The sequence below is a fragment of the Spodoptera frugiperda genome, chromosome 22 (genome assembly GCF_023101765.2).
Source record: "Spodoptera frugiperda isolate SF20-4 chromosome 22, AGI-APGP_CSIRO_Sfru_2.0, whole genome shotgun sequence".
NCBI classification, from domain to species: domain Eukaryota; kingdom Metazoa; phylum Arthropoda; class Insecta; order Lepidoptera; family Noctuidae; genus Spodoptera; species Spodoptera frugiperda.
In genome coordinates this window covers 6,080,379-6,103,180 of record NC_064233.1, presented here as the reverse complement: position 1 = coordinate 6,103,180, position 22,802 = coordinate 6,080,379, and the positions used below count along the sequence as shown (strand labels likewise).

Below are 22,802 nucleotides of genomic sequence, written 5' to 3'. Positions count from 1 at the left end.
GATTTATTTAACGTTGACAAGTCCGCGTTTAGCCACCAACCCGCTTACTGCCAGGACGGCGAAGCGAAGAAGTGGCTGAGGATGTAGCACACAGACTTAGAAAGTACCTATTTAATCTGATCTTGAAAAGACCTGGGTTACAGACAGTATTTAGTCACAATTATAGACCCTGTCGGGCACAGCAAATTATAAAATTCGTAGGAGAGAGGTTTGCTTTTAATTGAGTACTAGGTTATTTTATTAGCAGTAGCCAGTCTACGACCGCTAAGTATAAGACCGCTATATATTTGCAACTGTTACTGACTTAATTTTTTTCTAGAATATAGTTAATCGAATTTACAGGCATTTATGTTTTTCGATCTTGAAATTGAGACGATACAGTTCAAGGTCATTTAAATGAATTTTTTACGATTTTTATGTATACAAGATCAGATTATTTACACAAGTATACACTGATCTTTAAACATTTGAAAACAAACCTTAACAACACTCCGTAAAGTTTAAAATAAAAACTAAAAAACGTTAAAATAAAAAACATCAGCTCACTATGTAAAAAGCTCATTTTCGCTAAAATAAAAATAAACAAAACGCTTTATTATCGCAAAATAATTGTTCAAAAATGTTCTCAAAAAGCTCTTACTAATACAGTGAAAGTATTTCTATGAAAAAATAATGTCATGAAAGATGGTAAAAATCAGAAAAAAAAATTCATTAAGTCCCTGGCAATTTCATTTGCTCTAGTCCTTACATTTTAGAATAACAGACATGACAATGACGCTACTAAATTAAATATTATTTGGAAATTAAAAAATACTCAATATATCCATCTGATATGACCATCTTTCGAAAAAATAGAAAAAAAAAACAAGTACAAAATAAAAAAACTGAAATGACCATCATATTAAGTATATTGTTAATCATTATTTAGAATAGAAAAAAAAAACAACTAACAAAACGACATCATTTCGCATTCGACAATTTCCACAGACTTCGAAATTTAAAAAAACAACTGCGAAACAACGACCAGAGATGAAAAAAGAGAAAAAAAAATACACGAAAAAAAGAAAAAGAGTAAATAGACATAGATAGAGAAAGAACGTGCTTCGAAACTCGAAAGAAACCACAGATAAAAGGGGGTATCTAACTACAAAAGGGGGGAATGAATGAGCGTGAGCTCGGCAGATGGAGCCACTCGCAATGTCAGGGACTACTGTACAAGTACAAGACCATTAAAAAAAACACATAGCGGACATTGTCATAAATAAGAATATATTACTTTCAACCCTATTTTCGTAAGAACAAAGTACAATTTTCAATGTCTCCTTTTTTTTTCAAGTTTAGACAAGTTTTTACGCGCCTATGACAAATTAAAAAGGATATGTAATTTTCATCAGCGTGTAGTACATTTTATTCCTATTTACGACAATGAAACCGCCGAAAAAAAAATACTGGAAAACTCCAAAACATCGAAGGTCAAGGTCAAGGTCGTGAATGGGGGAAAACGGGGTCACAGGGCCACATTCGTCATGCTTCGGACGTCCAAAACTGGGACTTACTCAGACCTCCACAGACCCGCGCGAGTATCCGATTACGGACAATTGTCGGGAAGAAAAAATGGAAAAAAAACACACAGATATTATTTTCGGTTTGCCAACATTTTACAAGGTTACGTGCACGATCTCCGTTACACCGTCATGCTATTTATTGCATATGCATCCAATTTTATTGAAAAAAGAAAAAAACTAAAAAATCGAAAATAATAATTCAGAAAATTCCATAAAAAAAATTAAAAAGTGTCTAAAAACATGCCTGATTATATTGCTCCGAACGAAAAGTAAAATTAAATTCGAAAATAATTTTTAGTTCAAATAAAAAAAATATTAAAACCACGTTATTTTCTAATTCCTACTTAGAGGTTTAGGTGTTGGTGTTTATCCCCTTTTTATAATAACAAAAACTAATTTTTAATACTACAAACAAACAAATACCTAAGTACTTTAATGTAGGTAATACTAATAGTATCAGCAAGAAAAACAATTTTTGAAAAGATAGGACAGAATTATCTAGTACACTTAACACTACCGCAATACTGCACAAGGTCTCGTATAAATTAGGGACTTCCCAACGAGTTTCAACCCACGTCTGGAGCCTAAAAGGCGAGGCCAGTACAAGTTTACTTTACGTATAACGAGATCGAAACGAGAGTGCGTTCGACGCTCTGGGGCCTTAGTCTGCTATTACAATTGTGTCAGAATGGTCGATCACTGAGCAGTGCGAGAGGTACGGAGCTATACAACCTACATAGCTCCGTCCCTACCGTCCCGACTAACTAAGGCCCCTGATTGGTTGGTTTCGAGCCTGCCAAACAGAGCACCGAACGTGCTCTCGTTTCGTTTACATTAAACGTAAAGCAAACTCATACTAAGGGCAATGGTTTCGCCTAAAATCATGAGCAGTATGAGAGATATCGAACTGTAAAAAATCAGTTTAGGCATTGAACCCAAATCTCATAAATAGTTAACTATCAACACAGCTTACTTATAAATCGTATATACAGAAGAGTTATAGTAATACTAATATCCATATACAAACAAACATACTTGCAGTATATATCTACAGACTTAATGTGTTGTCAATAACACGTTTTTAGTCACAAATTAATTATTAAAACAAACCATGCGATTATCTAAATAACACACAGTGCAAAACAACGACCTAATACATGTTATTATAAGGTTCTAATTCCCTAAAGGAAATTGTCAAAACATAGTACAATTTGACTATTCATTTAAAATACTGAAGAAACCCAATTGTTTTATTCCTTTGTATTGGAATTTGCCCCAAGGATCGAACTCAGGTGCTCATACTATATTTTTTCTTTCCAAACCACTATTTGAATAGAAAACTAAACGATCCACAATTTAAATCTCAAGAACTCATTTCGGTAACAAGACGAACTTTTTTCGGTAGTGACGAACTTTTCTCGGTTTTGCAACGAACTTTTTTCGGTAAGACCGAATATAATTATAACCGCCTTAAATACGTTTTTTCGGCATCTTTTCTGCGCATTGCGAGGTAATATTTTTTTTTGGTTACACTATTTTTTTTTTCTAGTTATATCACCAACACCCGCTCCCCATAATATCACATACACACACACATTATATATAATATATTATATAAAAAGTCACATTAATCCCTACGGTACCTATATAGGAGGTGACTAGCGTTCGGAATTTGCGATGATTCCCCTTGATCTCAGGAAGGTCCACTGGTTTAACATATAGTATATGTTTAGTATATTTGTGCTAGAGGCGCTGTTTGATTGGCCTGGATTTTCAACGTTATGTTTCGTGTGATATGGTCGAAATTAGAATGACGTGATATTGGCGATTCGTGAATGAGTAACTGTCGGTTTTTGCTATGAAAAGTGCAGATTTCCTTGTTTGAGTTAATGTAGTTTAAACCGCTTGTATATTTCATTGCAAATTATAATCTAAACTAACTATAAATTAGGTATGAAATCGATCGAAATATGTATAAGCATTCATGTTTTATTTTTTCAGATTCATTGATGAATTGACTAAATCTTAGATAAAAATAAATGTAGTTTTACCTATTTTCCTGTTGTAGTATAAAAGTGTGTGTGTAGTAAATGTATAACATAACAAATACGTTGAAAATCAAGGCCAATATCGCGCCACTGATTAAAATAATTTTGTCATAGTCCTTATTATAATTTAGAACACATAAGGCAACGTTTTTCTGGTAGTATACTTAATAATACATAATTTTAAGACTCTGTTTATGAGAAAAAATATAAAGAAAACTGTTCACCATCCAAATAAATACTTTCAAATGATATAAATTAATATCATACTTACTTTGCTTTTATGTATATGTCAAAAATGATGCCAAATAGATTGATTTTCATTGACGTTTTCGTTATGGGTCGAACTTTTCTCGGAAAGTACTCATTTTGGGTTGAACTTTTTTCGGAAAGAACTCATTTCGGTTTGAACTTTTTTCGGAAAGAACTCTTTCTAACACAAATCCGAAATACATCTTCAAATACAAATTCACACCTTGAAATATTTATCATATCATTAATATTTAATTTTTTAAGTCTTAAAATTATGTACAATACACCCCCTATTATAAAGATTAGGTCACATTTAGACGTTAGACACAAAGTTAGCAATTATCTATCGGAGATCAAAAGTAAACTATAAAAGTATGAACACGACTGTTCGCTTTACATCATAAGATTGATATTCGTTTGACACGATGGCCAAGCTATAAGGTTGACATTTGCTTGGCACAACAGATATTTTTTACAAAGGTCTATTGACAAAGTGTACTATTATTATCATCACGTCAATTATTGCTCTATATGTAAGCAGAGATTAAAGTATTAAAAATAGTCATTACGTTAAGAAGCCGTGTCAATACTTTTATAGTAATATTGGATATTTTTTCGGGGACCTGTTTCAATAAGTCTTTTTTTTGGAGATGGTAAGGTTTTTCGATGACATAAAATTGTAGCAGAGTAGATATTTACTGAACCGCTATCGATCACAATGGGAATCGAACCCGGAATCACATAATCAGAAAAAAATCATCATAGATTTGTCGAGAACAATATTAAATGACAGTTGCAACACATTAAATATTGACAATCATTTAAATCTGATAAAGTCTCGCTGCCGAAGACAGCAAGATAAAATAAATACGCAAACATCATATATAATACTTTTTCCACATAATTACCAAACCATCTCCAAAAAAAAAATACAAACACATAATAATCTAATACATTGGGAATCTATTAATTAAAATATTCATGATAGAATAGCATGATTTTAGCTTGACTAGTGACAGGATTTTAATAGAAGAAAAATACTTTCGATTCAATAAGGCTGGTAACCCTATATTGTAGTTGGCAACATTCGTTACCATAGATAAAGGTAGAGATCATAGAGTGGATAGAGTGAAGCATAGAGTAATACTCACACGAAGGTATTTTCTTGAAGACGGTTTTAGCCATGAAATCTAAAAACCTCTGCGCGTAGAAACTCGGTCTATGTACTGAAACGGTGTCCTGGAATTCAGAAAGTAATTGTATTACATACTTTGATTAAATAAATGTCATCATCATCAACAACAGCCTGTAAGTGGTCACTGCTGACCAAAGGCCTCTTCTTACACGGAGAATGTTTGAGCATTAATCAACACGCTTGCTCAAAGGTTCACCCCTTTTTTAGGATGGAAAATCATCCAATGTCTACTATTGGGTGACGCGAGAGGAAGTGTCAGACTCTTACTAACTAAAAACCACCCCGTTCCTACTTCTGCTTTTCGAGCAGGAGCTCCGGTAACCCGCTAAACAGTCCGCGGAGACCGAGATCCTTTGCTTGTCAATCACATGTTGGTATAACAAGGCAGTTTTTAATTGACATCTTTGAATATGCGTATAAAGGTAAGCGTCTACAGACCCGCATCATACACATCGCACGCATCAGACGGTTTGCATTAAAGGATAAATTTTTCAGACTGCGTCCACTGTATCGGTATCGAATAAAAGAGCAATTGGATTTGGCATCATCATTTCGAAGTCATCAGTACGCATCGCAAGTAGGCATAGCCGATGAGCGGTCCGTACGATACGGATCAGTGGACGCAGTTGTATGAGTTTCTATACAAGACAAACTAAAATCTCGATGCGTACAATGCGGGCCTGTTGACCTCTTACACGACTATACAAACACTGGAGTGAGCACTCACCCCGTCATGTATCATGCTCTTCCACGTGTGTTCGAGTTTCTTGCGCAGCCTGTAGGACTGCAGGATGTCGATGATACCCAGGAACAAGAGGAGTCGCTCGCCGCGCGCGTTCCGAGCCGGAATGCCGCCAGGACTGGGGAGGAAATATCAATAAGGGTTATTATGTCACTAGTTTCTGCCAGAGACTCATAAAAAAAAAGCTTCACCCGCGGTCCCGTCAGGACTGGGGAGAAAACAACCATTAAGGATTATTAAGTAACTTAGCATCTGACAGAGACTCATAAAAACAAGGCTTCACCCGTGGTCCCGCTAGGACTGGGGAGAAAACAACAATAAGGATTATTATGTGACTAGTTTCTGCTAGAGGCTTCACCCGTGGTCCTGTGAGATAAAAAGTATCCTGTGTTATTCCAGACTATAGTCTACCACTGATTCAAAATTTCTTCGTTTTTTTAATGGAATAGGGGGCAAAAGAGCGGACGGATTACCTAATGGCGATAAGCGATAAGCGATCAGCACCGCCCATTTACACCCGCAATACCAGAGTAGTCACAGTTACTTTACCGGCCTTTTATAAAGGAATACGCTCTTTTCTTGAAGGTTTGAAGATCGTATCGGTCTGCCGGTATATGAGACACGATAGAAAACACGTTGTGTTCGTGTATATCTATCTACGTTCGGCATACCAGGGGTTACAATAGCATTTCTTTCCTTGTTTTCAAGTATAAGTGTAGGAGAGTCATGCTTCGACACGAATGGGCTGGTTCGCCTCTGGTCTCGCAGAAACAACGCTTGCGTTGGGTGAGGTTACCGGAGACCCAATTACCGCCCTTCTCAATCTTTCTCATCACCGAATCTCCAACAACCCTTAAATTCCTAACCCCCAAAAGGCGGACAACGAACTTGTAACGCCTCTAATGTTTCGGATGTCCATGGGCGGCGGCGATTGCTTACCATCAGGTCTGTTCGTTTACCGGCTTATACCATAAAAACCAGTCAAGGTATACTCACGGCACATCTTCCTCTTCATCAATAGGCTCGCTTTCAGCCTGTATGCTCTCCATCGCGGTGGAGTGAGCCACCAGCCGCTGTCTGTTTATTGACCTGGAAATATATACGGACATTTATATATGGTATATATATAGTCAGTTAAAATGGTTTGTTTATATGCACAAGTTCAAGATGAAAACTAGAGTATTTATATGTGAATATTATGAGTTCGGTTTAAAGAATTTATTTCTCAAAAAGAACATACATAGTTCACTTAAATATGAGAAATTAACAAATATCAATGAACATGAGTTCTGGTATGATTTACACAAGGGGCTGTAAAACTATCTGCCACGGCTTTAATGGGAAGTAGATGTTGTGTTTGATGATTACAATAGTGAAGAAATTTGGTACCCTGGAGCAATTAATTCAATTTGAGAACATAAAGAAGTTACTTAATATTGACTCTACTCTGCATAAAGTGGTTGACAAATACGCACGATGCGTCGCTTCGTCAATGACAAACAATTGACGCATTATATTTCTCAATAAATGGAATATGCAAGTCAAAAATAATTATTGAAATCGGACCAGTAGTTTTTGGGATTAGCGCGTTCAAACAAACAAACTGTTTTGCTTTATATTTATAACAAGTAAGTATAAGATATCAGATTGTATCAACGTCAACGTCACGCTTTTTATCCCCGAAGTGATAGGCAGAGGTGCACATTACGGCCCGTAATGCCGCTATACAATGTACACCCACTTTTCACCATTAGTGTTAAAAGTCAAATGATCATAGAATAAACTTGTGCATATAAGCAACCACATTGGACAAACATAAAAGTATAATTTTAAAAAACGTTGAACAACCGAACGAGTGATAACATTCAAGAAGTATGGTAGATAGATGCATGCTTTTAGATTTCATACACATTCATTCACATTTGAGGTCCCAGTGTACTTTTCTTTTTTTTTAAGTTATTTTTATTTAACAAACGTCTTCTGAATTCTGTGAGTTTCAGTTTTTATTGCTTATATTAATATCTGCCTTATTAATTATTATGTTATCAGCTTACTCACGTAACATTTTGACGAGGAACTCAACTAGTGATACTCGTGAGTAGCAGCGCGACAATCGCCGCGTCGTGTGTCAAGGAATGCTGCTCATGAATATGAGCCTCTAGCATAGCTTGAAACTAGTCGAGTTCCTCGTCAAACAGTTACGTGAGTAAGCCGATAACATAATAATTAATTTAGCATGTCTCACGAAATTTACAATAAAATTATATCTGCTTTATATCACGACATATCCCATGTTTCTATAAGTGTGCTTTTCCGTCAGATATATGCTATGTAGCTATGATTTTTATAAATAAATCATACAATGGAACCCCAAACACATAAATGTTAGAACATAACATGCATAATAGGGTAGATGACTTATTTTGATTTTATTGTCCGTCTTGTAGATTATTTTAAAATATTAGACACGTATTTTTTACTTTCTTACGGAAACAAATACTTTCGGCGATATATTATTGATTTGAAACATCGCGAGACGTCACTTTTGAGTACGTTTTATACTCAATAGTGACTTAGTTAGCTCCCACTCCTAAACTTTGATTCGTTTTATTTAAGTATTGTTATCTTATATGACAAAATAAAAAAAAAAAATACGTGTCTAATATTTTTTCATTACCTAACTGACGGACTAAATAGATTTTTAATTTTCATACTCCGTCATCATCCCTATTATAATATTAAATTATTAAAATACAATAATAGAGTCAGTCTTTCCTAAGTTATTTCCAGTTAACAAGATCACATAACTTTGTAATATAAGTATCGGTTTTTTGAATAATTTAACACAACAATTTAAACAGTTTATACTATCTCAGAGAGTATTCAAGTTTATTTTTATGAGCCCCGATGTAGCTTGAAAGTAATCGAGCATACCCGAACAGTTTACTAGAATGAATCAAAATCAAAATTCTATAGGTACTATACTCAAAAAACCGATAACCAAACCCGAACCATATTATATAAAAAAAGAAATAAAATAATTATAATACAATAAATAACAAGACAATAATAATAGGATCACAAACATAGTTATCAGCCAATATTATGTACGGAACAATTATTATTAATAAAATAAATAAATATTAATAATTAATTAATAAAAAAAAAAAACATTCAATATAACAAAATTATATCGTACTGCGTTCGTTTCACTTGTGCGGTGAAATCCTCCTTGCCCTGTTCAGATCTGAAATATTATTACAATACAAAAAAATAAACTAATAGACAGCCGTCACCGATAGAACAAACATAATTTAAAAAGAAAAAAATGTACAAAAGATCGTTTATAAGTGTGAAATGAAATAATAGGAACAATTTTGAAGAAGATTTTGAGAATAAAATAATTATAATGAACTTAAATATAGACAAAATAAAAGATATAGTGAACGAGAGAAGTAGAGATTCAAAATACATTTCATAGCAATTCCTTATTAACTAAAAATAACTGTTTTCTCACGTAAATATACTGAGAAAAGCTCTAATAGTTTTGAGTCAGAGGGACTCTTCATCATGAGCAGCGTTCGCAGACGCGGCGACATCGCACAACCTACAATCCTACCACGTCCGCGTAGAGCATAGCATCTCAGTATATTTACGTGAATTAACCGTTATTTTTAGTCCATCCCTTATTAATTAATTCCATTAGAATAACAAGTAAAATTTGTACCGCTCCCATAATAACTTTTACAACCCCTATGGTCGTAAAAGACTGACAACTGACAGCTGTCACTTCTGTCAAACGTCATGATGACAACTTTGACAGCTGTCAAAGTAAAAAAACGGATTGATTACATTATATTCTTGTGTCCATATATCCTGGATATTCTTGTGTCCATATAGTTTTACTTATGACTCAGAGTTTTTTAATGGTTACTTAACCAAGTCCTTAGCTTAGCTAGTTTTCGGAACAAAATAATCATTAAGTAATCATTAAAAGACTGACTACAGTAGTGAATAGTCTAAAAACTCATTTTTTTTTTGTCTTACAAAGAGTGTCCTAAAATGTCTTACATCTCTATCTCTTTCTCTTTCTCTAACTCACCTCGTCCTATTAAGTCCTTTCCGTGGTTCTCCCTCGGCATCATCGCCGTCACTCTGGCCGGAGTCAGTGCGTTTCCTCGCTTCCGTCTTCTCCCTTTGAGCTTCGTCCAGGTTGTGTATGCCGACTAGGAGGGAGTAATCCATGATCTGAAAATTAACAAAAGCAGCGTTATTTAGTCTTAGTGTAAAACGTTATTTCCGTGTGTGTTCTCTTGTTGTTTAAACAATCATAATAGGCCCAATCACCCCCCTTCCCAATCTTCCCAATCCCCCCTAAAAACCCTTTAATTCCTAACACACAAAAGGTCGGCAACGCAAACCGGTAAACGAGCAGACGGATCACCTGATGGTAAGCAATCGTTACCGCCCATGGATACGCGAAACACCAGATGAGTTACAAGTGCGTTGCCGGCCTTTTGGGGATTAAGAGTTTAATGTCCGAATACTCAGACGCTACTCAATTTTAAGACGCTCTCAAAACTATTTCTGTCCCTATCAATTCTTTATAAAAATGACAGAGATAGCACGATATTTAAGTGCAACTTAAAATTGAGTAGCATTTCAGTATTTGGGCGCAAGGGTAGTTGGGGAATCGGATTGGGAAGGGCCTCCTGTAACCTCACTTACACAACGAAACACACGTTACACGTCGGTTTTCTGTGAGGCTTTTTTTTTGAGGGGGAAAATCATCCAATAACTTCTCTCGCTTTGGGCAAGGCGAGAGGGAGTGTCAGACTCTTACTGACTAAAAACCACCCCGTTCCTACTCGGCTTTTCGAGCCGGAGCCCCGGTAAACCCGCTAGGTAGTCCGCAGCTCATCATTCCGGTCGAGCCGGCCCATTCTATCAGCTTACCTTAAAACTCTCCAGTACTCTGCAATCCCGTTGCATAGTCTTGATGAGTGCGTTGTACGTGTCCGCTTCAAGGAAAAGACCTTCGGTGTGATGTTCCATGAAATCCAGATCCTTATATGTCGGCGACGTCTTCTGACGTTCGCTTTTGTTCGCCTGGAATTCAAAGATAAATAAATAGCCTTTTATTTCTTGCATATTTATTTACAAAAGAAAACTAATAGAAAAATTAACAGAATAAGCAATGGTTCCTTAAACAAAATTAGTTTACGATTCCTATTAATGTCATTACAAATCATCATAATGTGAATTAAATTATGTACTGATTTATTGATTTAATTACATTTATAACATTAGGATTTTTTTCGTGGGTCGCAAAAGGCTGCTCATGAATATGAGCCTCTAGCATGGCTGGAAACTAGTCGAGTTCCTCGTCAAACAGTTACGTAAGCCGATAACATAATAATTAATCTAGTATGTCTCACGAAAGTTATAATAAAGTTAAAATTCCTATTAAGTCATAAAAACTCCACTGAATAAACCTGTAATAGCCATCACGACAACCAATCCAATCCGTCAATCCATTTCATTGTGATATCGACCTTTTTACCAGGACAAATAAAGTCGAAAATTGAATGCACATCATCATACCTTCCGTTTATAAGTGGATCCTTTCAAATCATACTTCTGGTGCAGTTTGATGGAGGACGGGAGCAAGTTGTTCATCGCCACTAGTCGAACGTTCTTACTGTTGCACTGGTAACAATATAAGCCGAAGAATTTTGGCAGCAGTGTGCGTGGGTTCTGGAAATTTGAGAGTATAGGGTTATTGATTAGTATACCATATGGAAAAACCGCTTATGCCTTAATATAAACCACATACTTGTTATCGTCTTGGGTGACGATATACGAAAAAATAGCGAAATAGACCTAGTAGTTAAGCCCAAAAAGTGCATTATCCGCTTTGAGTTAATTTGAACACTCTTTACAAATGCGACATTGCAACAGCGGTAGGTTGTCTAGACAACCTACAATATTACAGCTCTACTGTGGTCAAGAAACAGGAAGCCGTACTCAGAGTAATTTAATGGTTACTGAACCCAGTCCTTAGCAAATGTTTTCGGTACAAAATCGTTACTAAGGAATAGTTTAAGTAATCATTAAATATCTCTGTGAACGGCAGTTGGTAGACTAAGAACATAATTGATAGAAAGTGTTTAAGAAATTATTCCTGCAAGCGTAATTTTAAATCTGCTGAGAAAAACTATTAAAAATTAAAGTTCGAGCAATAAGTTCACTTTCATACAACCTTATCACATCTTTAGTATCAAACAAAACTCAACCTTAAATCATCACAAATAAGGCATACATTATCCCGACACACATGAACCAATTAAGACCAAATTAGCATAAACTGTCAAAGAAAAATGAACTCAAAAATCACCTGATCTAAATATTGAATTCTTACAATAAAGTTCCTTTCAAAGCCGCTACAGTAGCAGCGTTATAATCGCCGCGTTGTGTATCGCGGAATGCTCATGAATAGCCTCTAACATGGCTTGAAACTAGTCGGGTTTCTTATCGAACAGTTACGTGAGTAAGCCGATAGTATTATAATTCATTATGTCTCACGAAAGTTATAATAAAATTATTATAGGACTAAGAACATAATTGCCATAAAGTGTTTTAGTACCTCTGCAATCGCAATTTTATATGTATCTGCTAAGAAAAAGGATATTAAAAATTAAAGTTCAAACAATAAAGTTCACTTTCAATCTACACTAAAACTAACTTACAACCTTATCACCTCTTTCGTATCAAACAAAACTCAACCTTAATTCCTCACAAATAAGGCATACATTCCATCGACACATATGCACCAATTAAGACTAAATTAGATTGAACTATCAAAGAAAAATGAACTCAAAAATCACCTAATCTAAATTTAAATAGTCAAATATTGAATCCTTACAATAAAGTTCACTTTCAATCTACACTAAAACTAACTTACAACCTTATCACCTCTTTAGTATCAAACAAAACTCAACTTTATTTTTTCACGAATAAGGTATAAATTGTTTAGACACATATAAACCAATTAAGACTAAAATTGATTGAAACCATCAAAGAAAAATGAACTCAAAAATCACCTGATCCAAATGAATCATAGTCAAAGAAAAACGAGCATTACCTGATCCAAATTCAAGTAGTATCCAGGCAGTAGTTTCTGAAGAAACTCTCCCTCCTTATGCTGAACTGTCTTGATGATGAACTCATCATCATTGGTTAAGTAGAAGATGCTGCCGGACGCTCCAGGGTTGCTGAGCTCGCGCAGCGGGGCACTGCACATCGACATCTGGTAGGAAATAGATTAACATAATATGGCTAGGAGTGGGGCTATAGTGGGTGGGTGAGGGCGAAACGTGTGATGTCCTTCTGTTCGTGTTTCGAGTACCTATCGTTGTTTTTGGAGAAAATATATACTTTAATTTGTACTGGTTTAAAGTTCTTTTTGAAAGTTTTTTCATCAGGTAATTTTTTTCCAATTTGTGTAAGTATAACCTATATTAGAAAAATCTAAACCACACGTATTTCACATGTCTGTCTTTCTAAACTAACCTTATATTAGTAACGCGTTGAAAAAACTAAAGTTTATGAGTTAATTAAATTAACAAATTCAACAACTATCATGATCTATCCTAGTGAGAAATTTCATCAAAAATTATTCAATAGTTTTAGAGAATCGCGTTAGAGAGTAACAAACATTTTATCTGGTTACACAAACTATTATGTATACGCAGTAGTATAAGGAAAATCTGTGATGAAAAATATTCGTTAAAAAATGTAAATAAAACGACTAGTATATTTATCTATACTATCTGTAGAATAATAAAGCTGAAGAGTTTGTTTTCATGATTAAACTACAACAAAACTAATCACACTCTATGAATCTAATTGTAAAAATATCTCCAGAACTACTGATTCTAATTAAATAATTATTTTTATATGTTATAAGCCAGTAAACGAACCGACGGATCACCTGATGGTAAGCAATCGCGGCCGCCCATTGACAACCGCACCAGAGGCGTTACCGGCCTTTTAGGGGAATTTAAGGGTTGTTGGGGAATCAAGAATTGCGAAGGGGGTTAATTGGGCCTCCGGTAACCTCACTCACACAACGCAAGCGTTGTTTCACGTCGGTTTTCTGTGAGGCCGTGGTGTCACTCCGGTCGAGCCGGCCCATACATTTTTTTGAGTTTATTTTACTTTATGTTGGATAGTCCATTTATCGAGGAAGGCTATAAGCTATGAACCATCACGCTATGACTAATAGGAGCTGAACTATCTAGTATAGTATAAAATGTATGTTTGTTTTGTATGTAGTTTCAGTTTGTCATAAACTATGTTACATACTATGTGATAGATTACTTCTACGGCTACAACTAACTGTGCAAAAACATGCTTTTACATTTTAAAATTAAGAATATTTAGACCCAAACGCATAAAGAAGGTTGTTGTAAGTTCAATATTTGTGTAACTGTATGTCTAATTTCTACTTCGAAACGGATAAACCGATTTTGATGCAACTAATTTGAGTGTTATTATATGAAGTACAGCAAGTTGTGTGTTTGTAAACGCACCCACGACACAGGAGAAAACCCTAGTGTAGGGCAACGTTTTTCTTTGTTATATACAAATAAATATTTTTTTTGCGAGTTTCGTAAGATCTGACTAAACAGAGATTGATCCAGAGATCATGGGTAAAACTCTCTACAAGAGTAAGAGCAACTCGGTTCTGAGATAATGGCAAACCCTCTTATGTAGAGGAGGTACATAGTTTAATTATAGGACAGTCACGGGCTTTTAAATATTGTTATTGATTCTAACGTTATCTAAATTATGGTAAATAGATTATGTTTATGTCTATCTATCTTTTACAGATTGAATAGATTGTTATCTTAGTTTTAAAAACGAGTTTAGTTTATCACTCTATCACTATTAAATGTCAAATGCTACTTGTTTAGAACTAAAATATGTTGTTGTTGCTAAACAAAATTTCTAGTGAAGCTACTTACGGCCAATAAACGGCTGTTAGTGGGGATTTTATGATATCAATTTTGGATCCTATCTGCTATTGGACCCCAGTATTATATTATTATCGTTAGATCCTATTATAACATCACATCACCAGTCTATAAGTGGCCACTGCTGAGCAAAATATAGTGAAGTAAACAAAGGTGATTCAACACATCACATCGACGGCCTATAACGACGGTCACTGCTGACCAAAAGCCTATTCTCACACGGAGAAGGTTTGAGCATTGATCACCACGCTTGGTCAACGCGGGTTGGTGATTTAAAATTTTTAATTAGAACTTATAAGCCAAGGTTTCCTCTCGAACTTTATCGTTTGTCAGTGGTGTCTAAATAATCTTAGAAAGTACATATAACTCGGAAAAAGTCACATCAGTACTTGCCGTTGGTAGGTTTTCCACCCGCACTATATATTACATGAAATTATATGTAATTAATATGTCATATTGTAATGTTCATGTTTGTTTATAACGAAAAATGTGTATAAAATTTTCTTCTTGAGTTAAATACACATAAAGAAACAGTAAAGAACTAAACCTAGTTATTAAAAAATAAACTAATAATACGTGCATATAGCTTAATGTGCTCCAAAAACATCTATTTGCTACTACGTGTGAAATACAAAATCAAATTAATAACATCGTTTCTTCCGAAGTAATGACCAAAATAAAAAAACATATATCGAACTAACAAAAAGAACTTTAAAAAACAATAGGGTAGATGACAAATTTTCATTTTAATGTCCGTCTTGTAGATTATTTTAAAATATTAGACACGTTTTATTTATTTTCTTACGGTAACAAATATTTCAAAGATATCATCACCGGCACTTCTAGGTACGTTTTATACGAAGAAATGACGTATATGCTAAAACTTTGATTCGCTTTATTTATCTCTTATATGACAAAATAAAGAAAAATACGTGTCTAATATTTACATTACCTAACTGACGGACTAAATAGCTTTTTCAATTTTCCCACCTCGTCATCATCCCTATATAGAGCTAGAAATCGAAATATTACTACAATAGATGAGAGGCTGGTGACATAATGCGATAGGAGCACCATCTGCTAAAAGCAAATTACTTAGTACGGTTGCAAAACTAATTAAATACATTATGGAAACTGCTCAATTCATTGTTCAGGGAAAATTTACGATAATAATATTGATATGTTTATAACATAGGTACCTAATACAGGTAATTAATTTCTAAAAGGGGTCATCATAACTATAAATGCATTATGTTAAATGACACGTACTCCTATGCATGCCACAAGCCTCGGTTTAAAATAGGAATACATCAGTTTTTGTTAAGCGGCAAATGTTCCCTATTCAGGTATGTTAGATCAAAATTTTGTATATTCTTTGTATTATAGCATAGAGTCTAAAATCGTAAGGCAATAGCAACCACTGCAAATCTTGCAATCTAGATATCCAGAGGCCAGAGAGCTAGAAACACACTGGGACAATGAAGCTCAGTGTCTTAGAGACAGAGACATATTGAATTTATCTACAAAACGATCCAGAACGAATCATTTAAGGAGTAATAAAGAAGAAACTCCGTTTCAACAAGAGTACAAGTCAATATCCCCACAATACCCCTTCTAGAACTCCCAAAATCCCCTTAAAAGGGACATTAACCGCCAACAAAAACCGAAATCTACACGAAACAGAAGAACATCTAGAAGCTATTGAAGAAAAGGAGAATTTAAAAACGATGTCTTACTAAGAAATCGTCAGGTTGGATGCCGAACAGGTCCCGAAAGTATCTGAAGGCTATTGGAGCGTAGGTCTTGAACTTAAACTCGGAGTAATGATGAGCAGGCGTATGGTTCGAGCCTTCGTGAGGGAAGTTCGTGGTCTCCACTGTCATGAAGTCCTGCATGAGGAGATCTCGCTCAGGTTTGGAAGCTAGCCCGCCGATAGCATGCTGGATTCCTGTAAAAAATAATAATTTCGTTTTAGTATGGTAGCACAATAAGACTAATATAGACAAAACGCTACTGTTTCTTTGTGGATATCCCACCAGCACGCAAGAAGCGATTCAATTTTTTTATTAGAACCCCTACCAAAATGAATAGAATTCTTTGCCAGAGTCTATGTCTACTGGGTATAACCTGGGTGTCTTCAAGGCCCGAGTGAATAGGTTGCTTATAGGCAGACTTATTCCATCGTATCATCGCTTGTAGCAAGATAGTGGACCATAAGTTGCGTGCCCGATAGGGTCCTTAATTATTACGAATACAATATTATTTAAGAACTTATACCACATTAAGGAAGGCAAATAAAGATTTTTAATTTAAATTTGAATCCAGTAGATGGACGGCCTATTGCGAAAAAAAAAAAACATAAGACACATTAACAACATTATTTATTTAAAATGGGATTAAAGTATGTCATTAGGAACTTAGTATCATCAATGGCACGATTAATGTCACTCCAATCTATTCTTTGCATAACTTCCCAATCGGATGTAAAACGCTAAGATATGACGTGAACTAAAGTTTATCGACCCCACAGATACCTAACATAATTTGATCAAGATATAGTAAAAAAAACCGAACTAGTATGAGTAATAAAACCAATTTCATTTATAAATTCCGGGAAAATATTTAATAAAATGCGTCATAATTAGCATCAGACATTTTTGAAGGGGAAAATCATCCAATGGCTTCTCCCGCCTTAGGCGAAGCGATGTCACACTATTACTGACTAAAAACCACCCCGTTCCCCTACTTTTGTTCAAAGAGCAGAAGAAGGAACCCGGTAAACCCGTTAGGCAGGCCAAGGCTCCCGGTCGGGCATCAGCCATAGAGGCCTCATCTGTGGTGGTCAAAGAGCCATCAGCTCTTTGAATGCAAAAATGTACTACTGGGATCAATTTGACTAAGCTACTCAATACCGCTTTGCTTTTAAGAGATCCTCTAAATGTGTCTTGGCTTGGGTGAGGCGAGAGAGGAAGTGTAAGACTCTTACTGACTAAAAACCACCCCGTTCCAACTCCTGCTCCGAGCCGAGGACGCGGTAACTACGGTCTACTCACAACCCCGGCCTATCAACCAACTATATTTATTATTTATTTTCAGCCATAGTCGTCCCACTGCAGGGCAAAGGCCTTCCTATTTTACGCGAAATAAAAAACTATTATCATCATAACAACATCTTCAACAGCAAAATAAAAACAACACGTACTTGAAAAATTGATATAAGTATCAATAAGAAAAATCCTTATTATCACATTAAACACAGCTACTCATCAACCTGCACAAACCATTTTACCATGGTCTCGCTTTGTATGACCGTTTCGTACATTCGTAGCTCAGTTTATACTGGTCATGTATAGTTCTATGTGTGTACATAAAAAAAAACCGTTCATTGATCACATTATCGATGTCTCAAACAAACAAGAACCACGTAATGGTTGTCAGTATAATTACATTATTATAAAGAAGTCATTAGTCACACCATGGCCGAAGGCGATTGAGAAATCGACCTTGAAAGGTAATTTATTTAAATTTATTGTTAAATACTTACTTGAAACATTCGTCTGTTTGCCGATAAAATTGGTTAATAAAGAAATTTTCGGTTACTGTCATTAGTTTTGCGAATGATTTGAGTCCGTTTCAAGAGTTCGATGGAGTTTTGTACCCTTTTTTTGAGGGGGGATAATCATCCAATGACTTCTCCCGCCTAGGGCGAGGCGGGAGGGAGTGTCAGACTCTTACTGACTAAAAACCACCCCGTTCCTACTCCTGCTTCCGAACCGGAGCCCCGGTAAACCCGCTAGGTAGTCCGCAGCTCCGGATCAGGGAGTTTTGTACCTTAAACCCTTAGGGTAATATGGGATCCCATTACTAAGTGTAGTAATTGTCTATCTATCTGTCTGTTTATCTGTTATCTCATAAACCGTGCGGATTGTACAGTTGAACACTGAACCACAATGATCCAAGTTCCCGTCATACTAGAATTACTCTTAATTGTGTCATGGGTGCGATTACACGCACACATCAACAGCCTATACTCGGTCTTTGTTGACTAAAGGTCTCTTCTCGTACGGAGAAGGTTTGAGCATTAATCACCACGCCTGCTCAATGCGCATTGGTGATTTCGAGCTTATAATTAGAAACTATAAGCCCAGGTTTCCTCAAGATGTTTTCCGACACCGTTTGTCAGTGGTGTCTCAATAATCTTAGAAAGTACATGTGAGTCGGAAAATTTAAGTTGGTTACTTGCCGTTGGTAGTTTTTTTTTTTTCATGGGATATGCCGGTAATCGAGCTGACGTATTACCTGATGGTAAGCAATCGCCGCCGCCCATGGACACTTGAAACACCAGAGGCTTTACAAGTGCGTTACCGGCTTTTTGGGAGTTAGGAATTTAAGGGTTGTTGTTCGGGAATGGGGATGGGGAAGATTGGGAAGGGGAGAATTGGGCCTCCGGTAACCTCACTCACACAACGAAACACAACGCAAGCGTTGTTTCACGTCGGTTTTCTGTGAGGTCGTGGTATTACTCCGGTCGAGCCGGCCCATTCGCGCCGAAGCATGGCTCTCCCACACAGTTTTACCTCACTGCTTTCATTCATGAGAAGCGGTGGCATCTTAAGCCTCCAGGTCACCACGACATTTTTATACGTATACAATACACATACATAATATGCAAATCGCACCTAGACCAGAAACAACAATTTGTGGATCACTCAAGAGATCTTATACGTGCGGAAACCTTCTCACCTATTAATAGAAAAAATCGTTCATCAATACAAATATCTATTGGCATTCCCACAAAGAGCCATTCAATAAAAAAAACTACTTATAACCGAAGCGTCTCCAGTTTTCAGCGACGCTATGAAAACAACAGAACTGACCAACAAAAATACCTTTATTGATACCAGATTGATAGAAACTATAAAATATTTACGTAATACAAGGCTAATGGAGGATGGTAGAGGAAAATCGCCCTTATAACAATGGTGTAAGGACAGTATAGAAGCTATCTTTAGTGAAGAACTTCCGTTGAAAGACAGTATGTCTTTTACTGGCGACGATCGAAGCGTCGAATCAAAAATTCATTTGGACCATAACAAGTTTTGTTTGGATATAAGTGATATTTCTATGTTATTCAATGATTTCTGAGTGATGTAAGATTAGCTGTTGCCTACGGCTTCACTTATGTGGTAAAATGAAAGATAAATCGTCTGTACCCCTCTCCAGCCAACGCCAGATACAAAAAATCGTAGCATAGTAAAAACAGTTTGTTGCGAATTTGCGACGTGAAACTAAAATAAAAACAAACACTTGCGTATTTATAATTATAATTATGTCATCATTATCATCATCAACTATCTGTGTCTGTGCCTCTTCTCGTACAGAGAAGGTTTGAGCATTAATCTCTTGTCTGTCGGTATATGAGACACAATAGAAAACACATTGTGTTTCGCGTAGATCTGCGTTCCGACATACAACGCGTTAATCACCACGCTTGCTTAATCGGACTCGGACGAAAATTGGGCGTCACTTTGCCTAAACTTTATGGCCATAAAAAGACATTTCATGTTCTGTTTTAATTCAATTAACTTTTACACAATCTTTCAACATAATTCTAGAAGTAGGTACAGTTCTCGCTAAACACAGCTGGTGGGTGACATTGAACGATAAAACGGCTGCGCCCTTGGATCCGTATCAGCTCCACAGGAAGCATTCTGCACTATACTTTATAGTTTTTTCCTCTTTTTTTTTTTCATCACAAAAACTTCGTTGATAAAAATACTAAGCGTAATAGTATTACAAAGTGTGATTTCGTTTAGTTTTTGGCTGGAAAACGAAAGATTTAGAGATGCTTTTGAATATTTGTTTATTACGTTGAAAAGGTCGTGGGAGCCAGAGGATGCAGGTGATGGCTTGTCGTTCTACCTGGAGGACTAAGGGGGAGGCCTATGTTCAACAGTGGATGTCTTCGACTAAAAAACCACCCCGTTCCTACACCTGCTAGTAGAGTCGGAGCCCCGGTAAACCCGCTAGGTAGTCCACAGTTCCGAGCCATGCTAGAGGCTCATATTCAAAAGCAACATTCCGCGACACACGACGCGGCTCTAGTCGAGTTCCTCGTCAAACAGTTACGTAAGTAAGTCGATAACATAACAATTAATTTAGTATGTCTTAAGAAAGTTATAATAAAATTATGGCTTAAGCTCTTCATTTAATTCAAAATGAATTGAATATATTTAGAAGTGTACGTCTCGATGAACACAAAATTTTTGCTAATGTTTTATTACATTAAGAAGTTTCGATACTTTTCCTTAAGTTACATTAATTACGCAAATAACCACAAAGGCATATTAGGTAAACTTAATTACGCGCGTTAGACAGTATGGCTACGGAAAACTCGGTAAGCACTAACATTCTAAGTAACTTAGTCATTGTATAAAGAGAGACACAATCATTACACTTGGTTACAAAGAACAGGCCTAAAATGAAATACTTTTTTTCTAAATTAATTATTATGTTATCGGCTTACTCACGTAACTGTTTGACGAGGAACTCGACTAGTTTCAAACCATGTTAGAGGTTCATATTTTTTTCTATACTTTACTAGATATATCTATTTAAAACGCAGTGAATGTTGAGATTGAAGACTATCCATACAAATAAAACTCGAAACATCGCTTTAAGAAGCAATTTTTCCACAAAAATCGCAAATCTCTTTGACATTAATTTTTTTTATGAAATATAGGGGCAAACGAGCAAACATATCACCTGATGGTAAGCGATCAGCGCCGCCAATGGATACCCGCACCAGCAGAAAAGTCACAGAATATTGCCGATTTTGAAATTTACAAGACTACACAATCAAAAGCCATACTCAAAACAGAAGAAGCCACGCCTAAAAAACAATCATAAAAACATGACAATTTACTTGAACACAACACAAATAAAGACCAGAAATCAAAAAGCGCATACCAGCGACAATGCAATCCATTAATTTCTTCGAATCCATTTTGAAACACCCCCTTTCGGGACCATAAATGGCACTGTTCTCACACAAAAATCACTAAAAACACTTGGGAACGCAGAATATGAGTACACTGTAAGGCAAATTATCCTCAAAATGCCATTTTCCTGTTGGAATATATAATAATATTTCATTTAAAACTGTGTTTATTTAATGTGGTGTGGCGATGAATGCCCGTTGATGACTGGTGAGTGGTGGGTGAGCATAGCATATCTGTTTTAACGGGAAACGGTTTTATCAGCGCATGGTAGGAATCCTGCTTTGTATGGTCAGATAATATAAGTTAGATATACTTCGTTGGTCACGTGGTACAAATATTATGGTTGTCGTCGCGTATTCTGATAGTATACCTACATTTATTTCTAGATGATAATGAGTAAGACTAGTCGAGTATCGGGCTGAATTCCTGCGATTACCTGATAACGTACGAAGGGGAGAGCGGGGCTGAAAGTGCCGGGGGTAAATTGTGCCGATGCGAATAACTCGAAAACAGAAACAGATACGATCGTATTGCATCGTGCGTGTGCCCGACTGTTAGGCATGACGAAGACATTTTCGCTCCTTAAAAGGACAATATTTTACTTTAGCCTCTCGTATATAAGACTCGATATAAAACACACATAGTGTCTCGCGTGGATCTGCGTTCCGACATACTACGATTGCTGTTCACCTGATGCACCCCATAGCTAAAGAATCTTTTGGGTATCCGTAATTACCTGTAGACCCAGCTAGGAGACGTATAAACTGATATTTCTTTTTTTATTTAAGCGTCATTCGTCGAACTTTTTAAGAGTCCCAGGGAAATCCCATAATGCAGAAACTTATTGCATTCGAATATTTCCAATGAAACAGAAACCGGATTGTTTCTTTACGACAGCTAAAGTGACTAGTATATGGCTCTGATTGGTCAATTTTTTAATAGTTTGCTAGTTTCAAGGTTGAAT

General features: G+C 36.0%; 1 protein-coding gene across 15 annotated transcripts in view; it reads right to left on the bottom strand.

The window, feature by feature from the left end:
• Positions 1–22,802, bottom strand: part of LOC118279793 (phosphatidylinositol 4-phosphate 5-kinase type-1 alpha) — a 96,032-nt gene that overhangs the window by 29,519 nt on the left and 43,711 nt on the right. For 8 of the 15 annotated variants that reach the window (XR_007706699.1, XM_050702315.1, XM_035599558.2 and 5 more), the window contains exons 4-13: positions 16,574–16,785; positions 12,944–13,108; positions 11,404–11,556; positions 10,756–10,908; positions 9,902–10,047; positions 8,999–9,046; positions 6,796–6,888; positions 5,785–5,917; positions 5,014–5,101; positions 3,209–3,271 (exon numbers count right to left, since the gene is read on the bottom strand). Coding sequence is in view for 14 of the 15 variants with exons in the window: in XM_050702315.1 (XP_050558272.1) it covers positions 3,209–3,271; positions 5,014–5,101; positions 5,785–5,917; positions 6,796–6,888; positions 8,999–9,046; positions 9,902–10,047; positions 10,756–10,908; positions 11,404–11,556; positions 12,944–13,108; positions 16,574–16,785 (1,254 nt within the window). In the remaining variant the exon portion in view is untranslated. Of the gene's footprint in view, positions 1–3,208; positions 3,272–5,013; positions 5,102–5,784; positions 5,918–6,795; positions 6,889–8,998; positions 9,047–9,901; positions 10,048–10,755; positions 10,909–11,403; positions 11,557–12,943; positions 13,109–16,573; positions 16,786–21,806; positions 22,045–22,802 lie in introns of those variants that run through there. The other 7 variants (XM_035599560.2, XM_035599553.2, XM_035599565.2 and 4 more) reach the window with 4 other exon arrangements.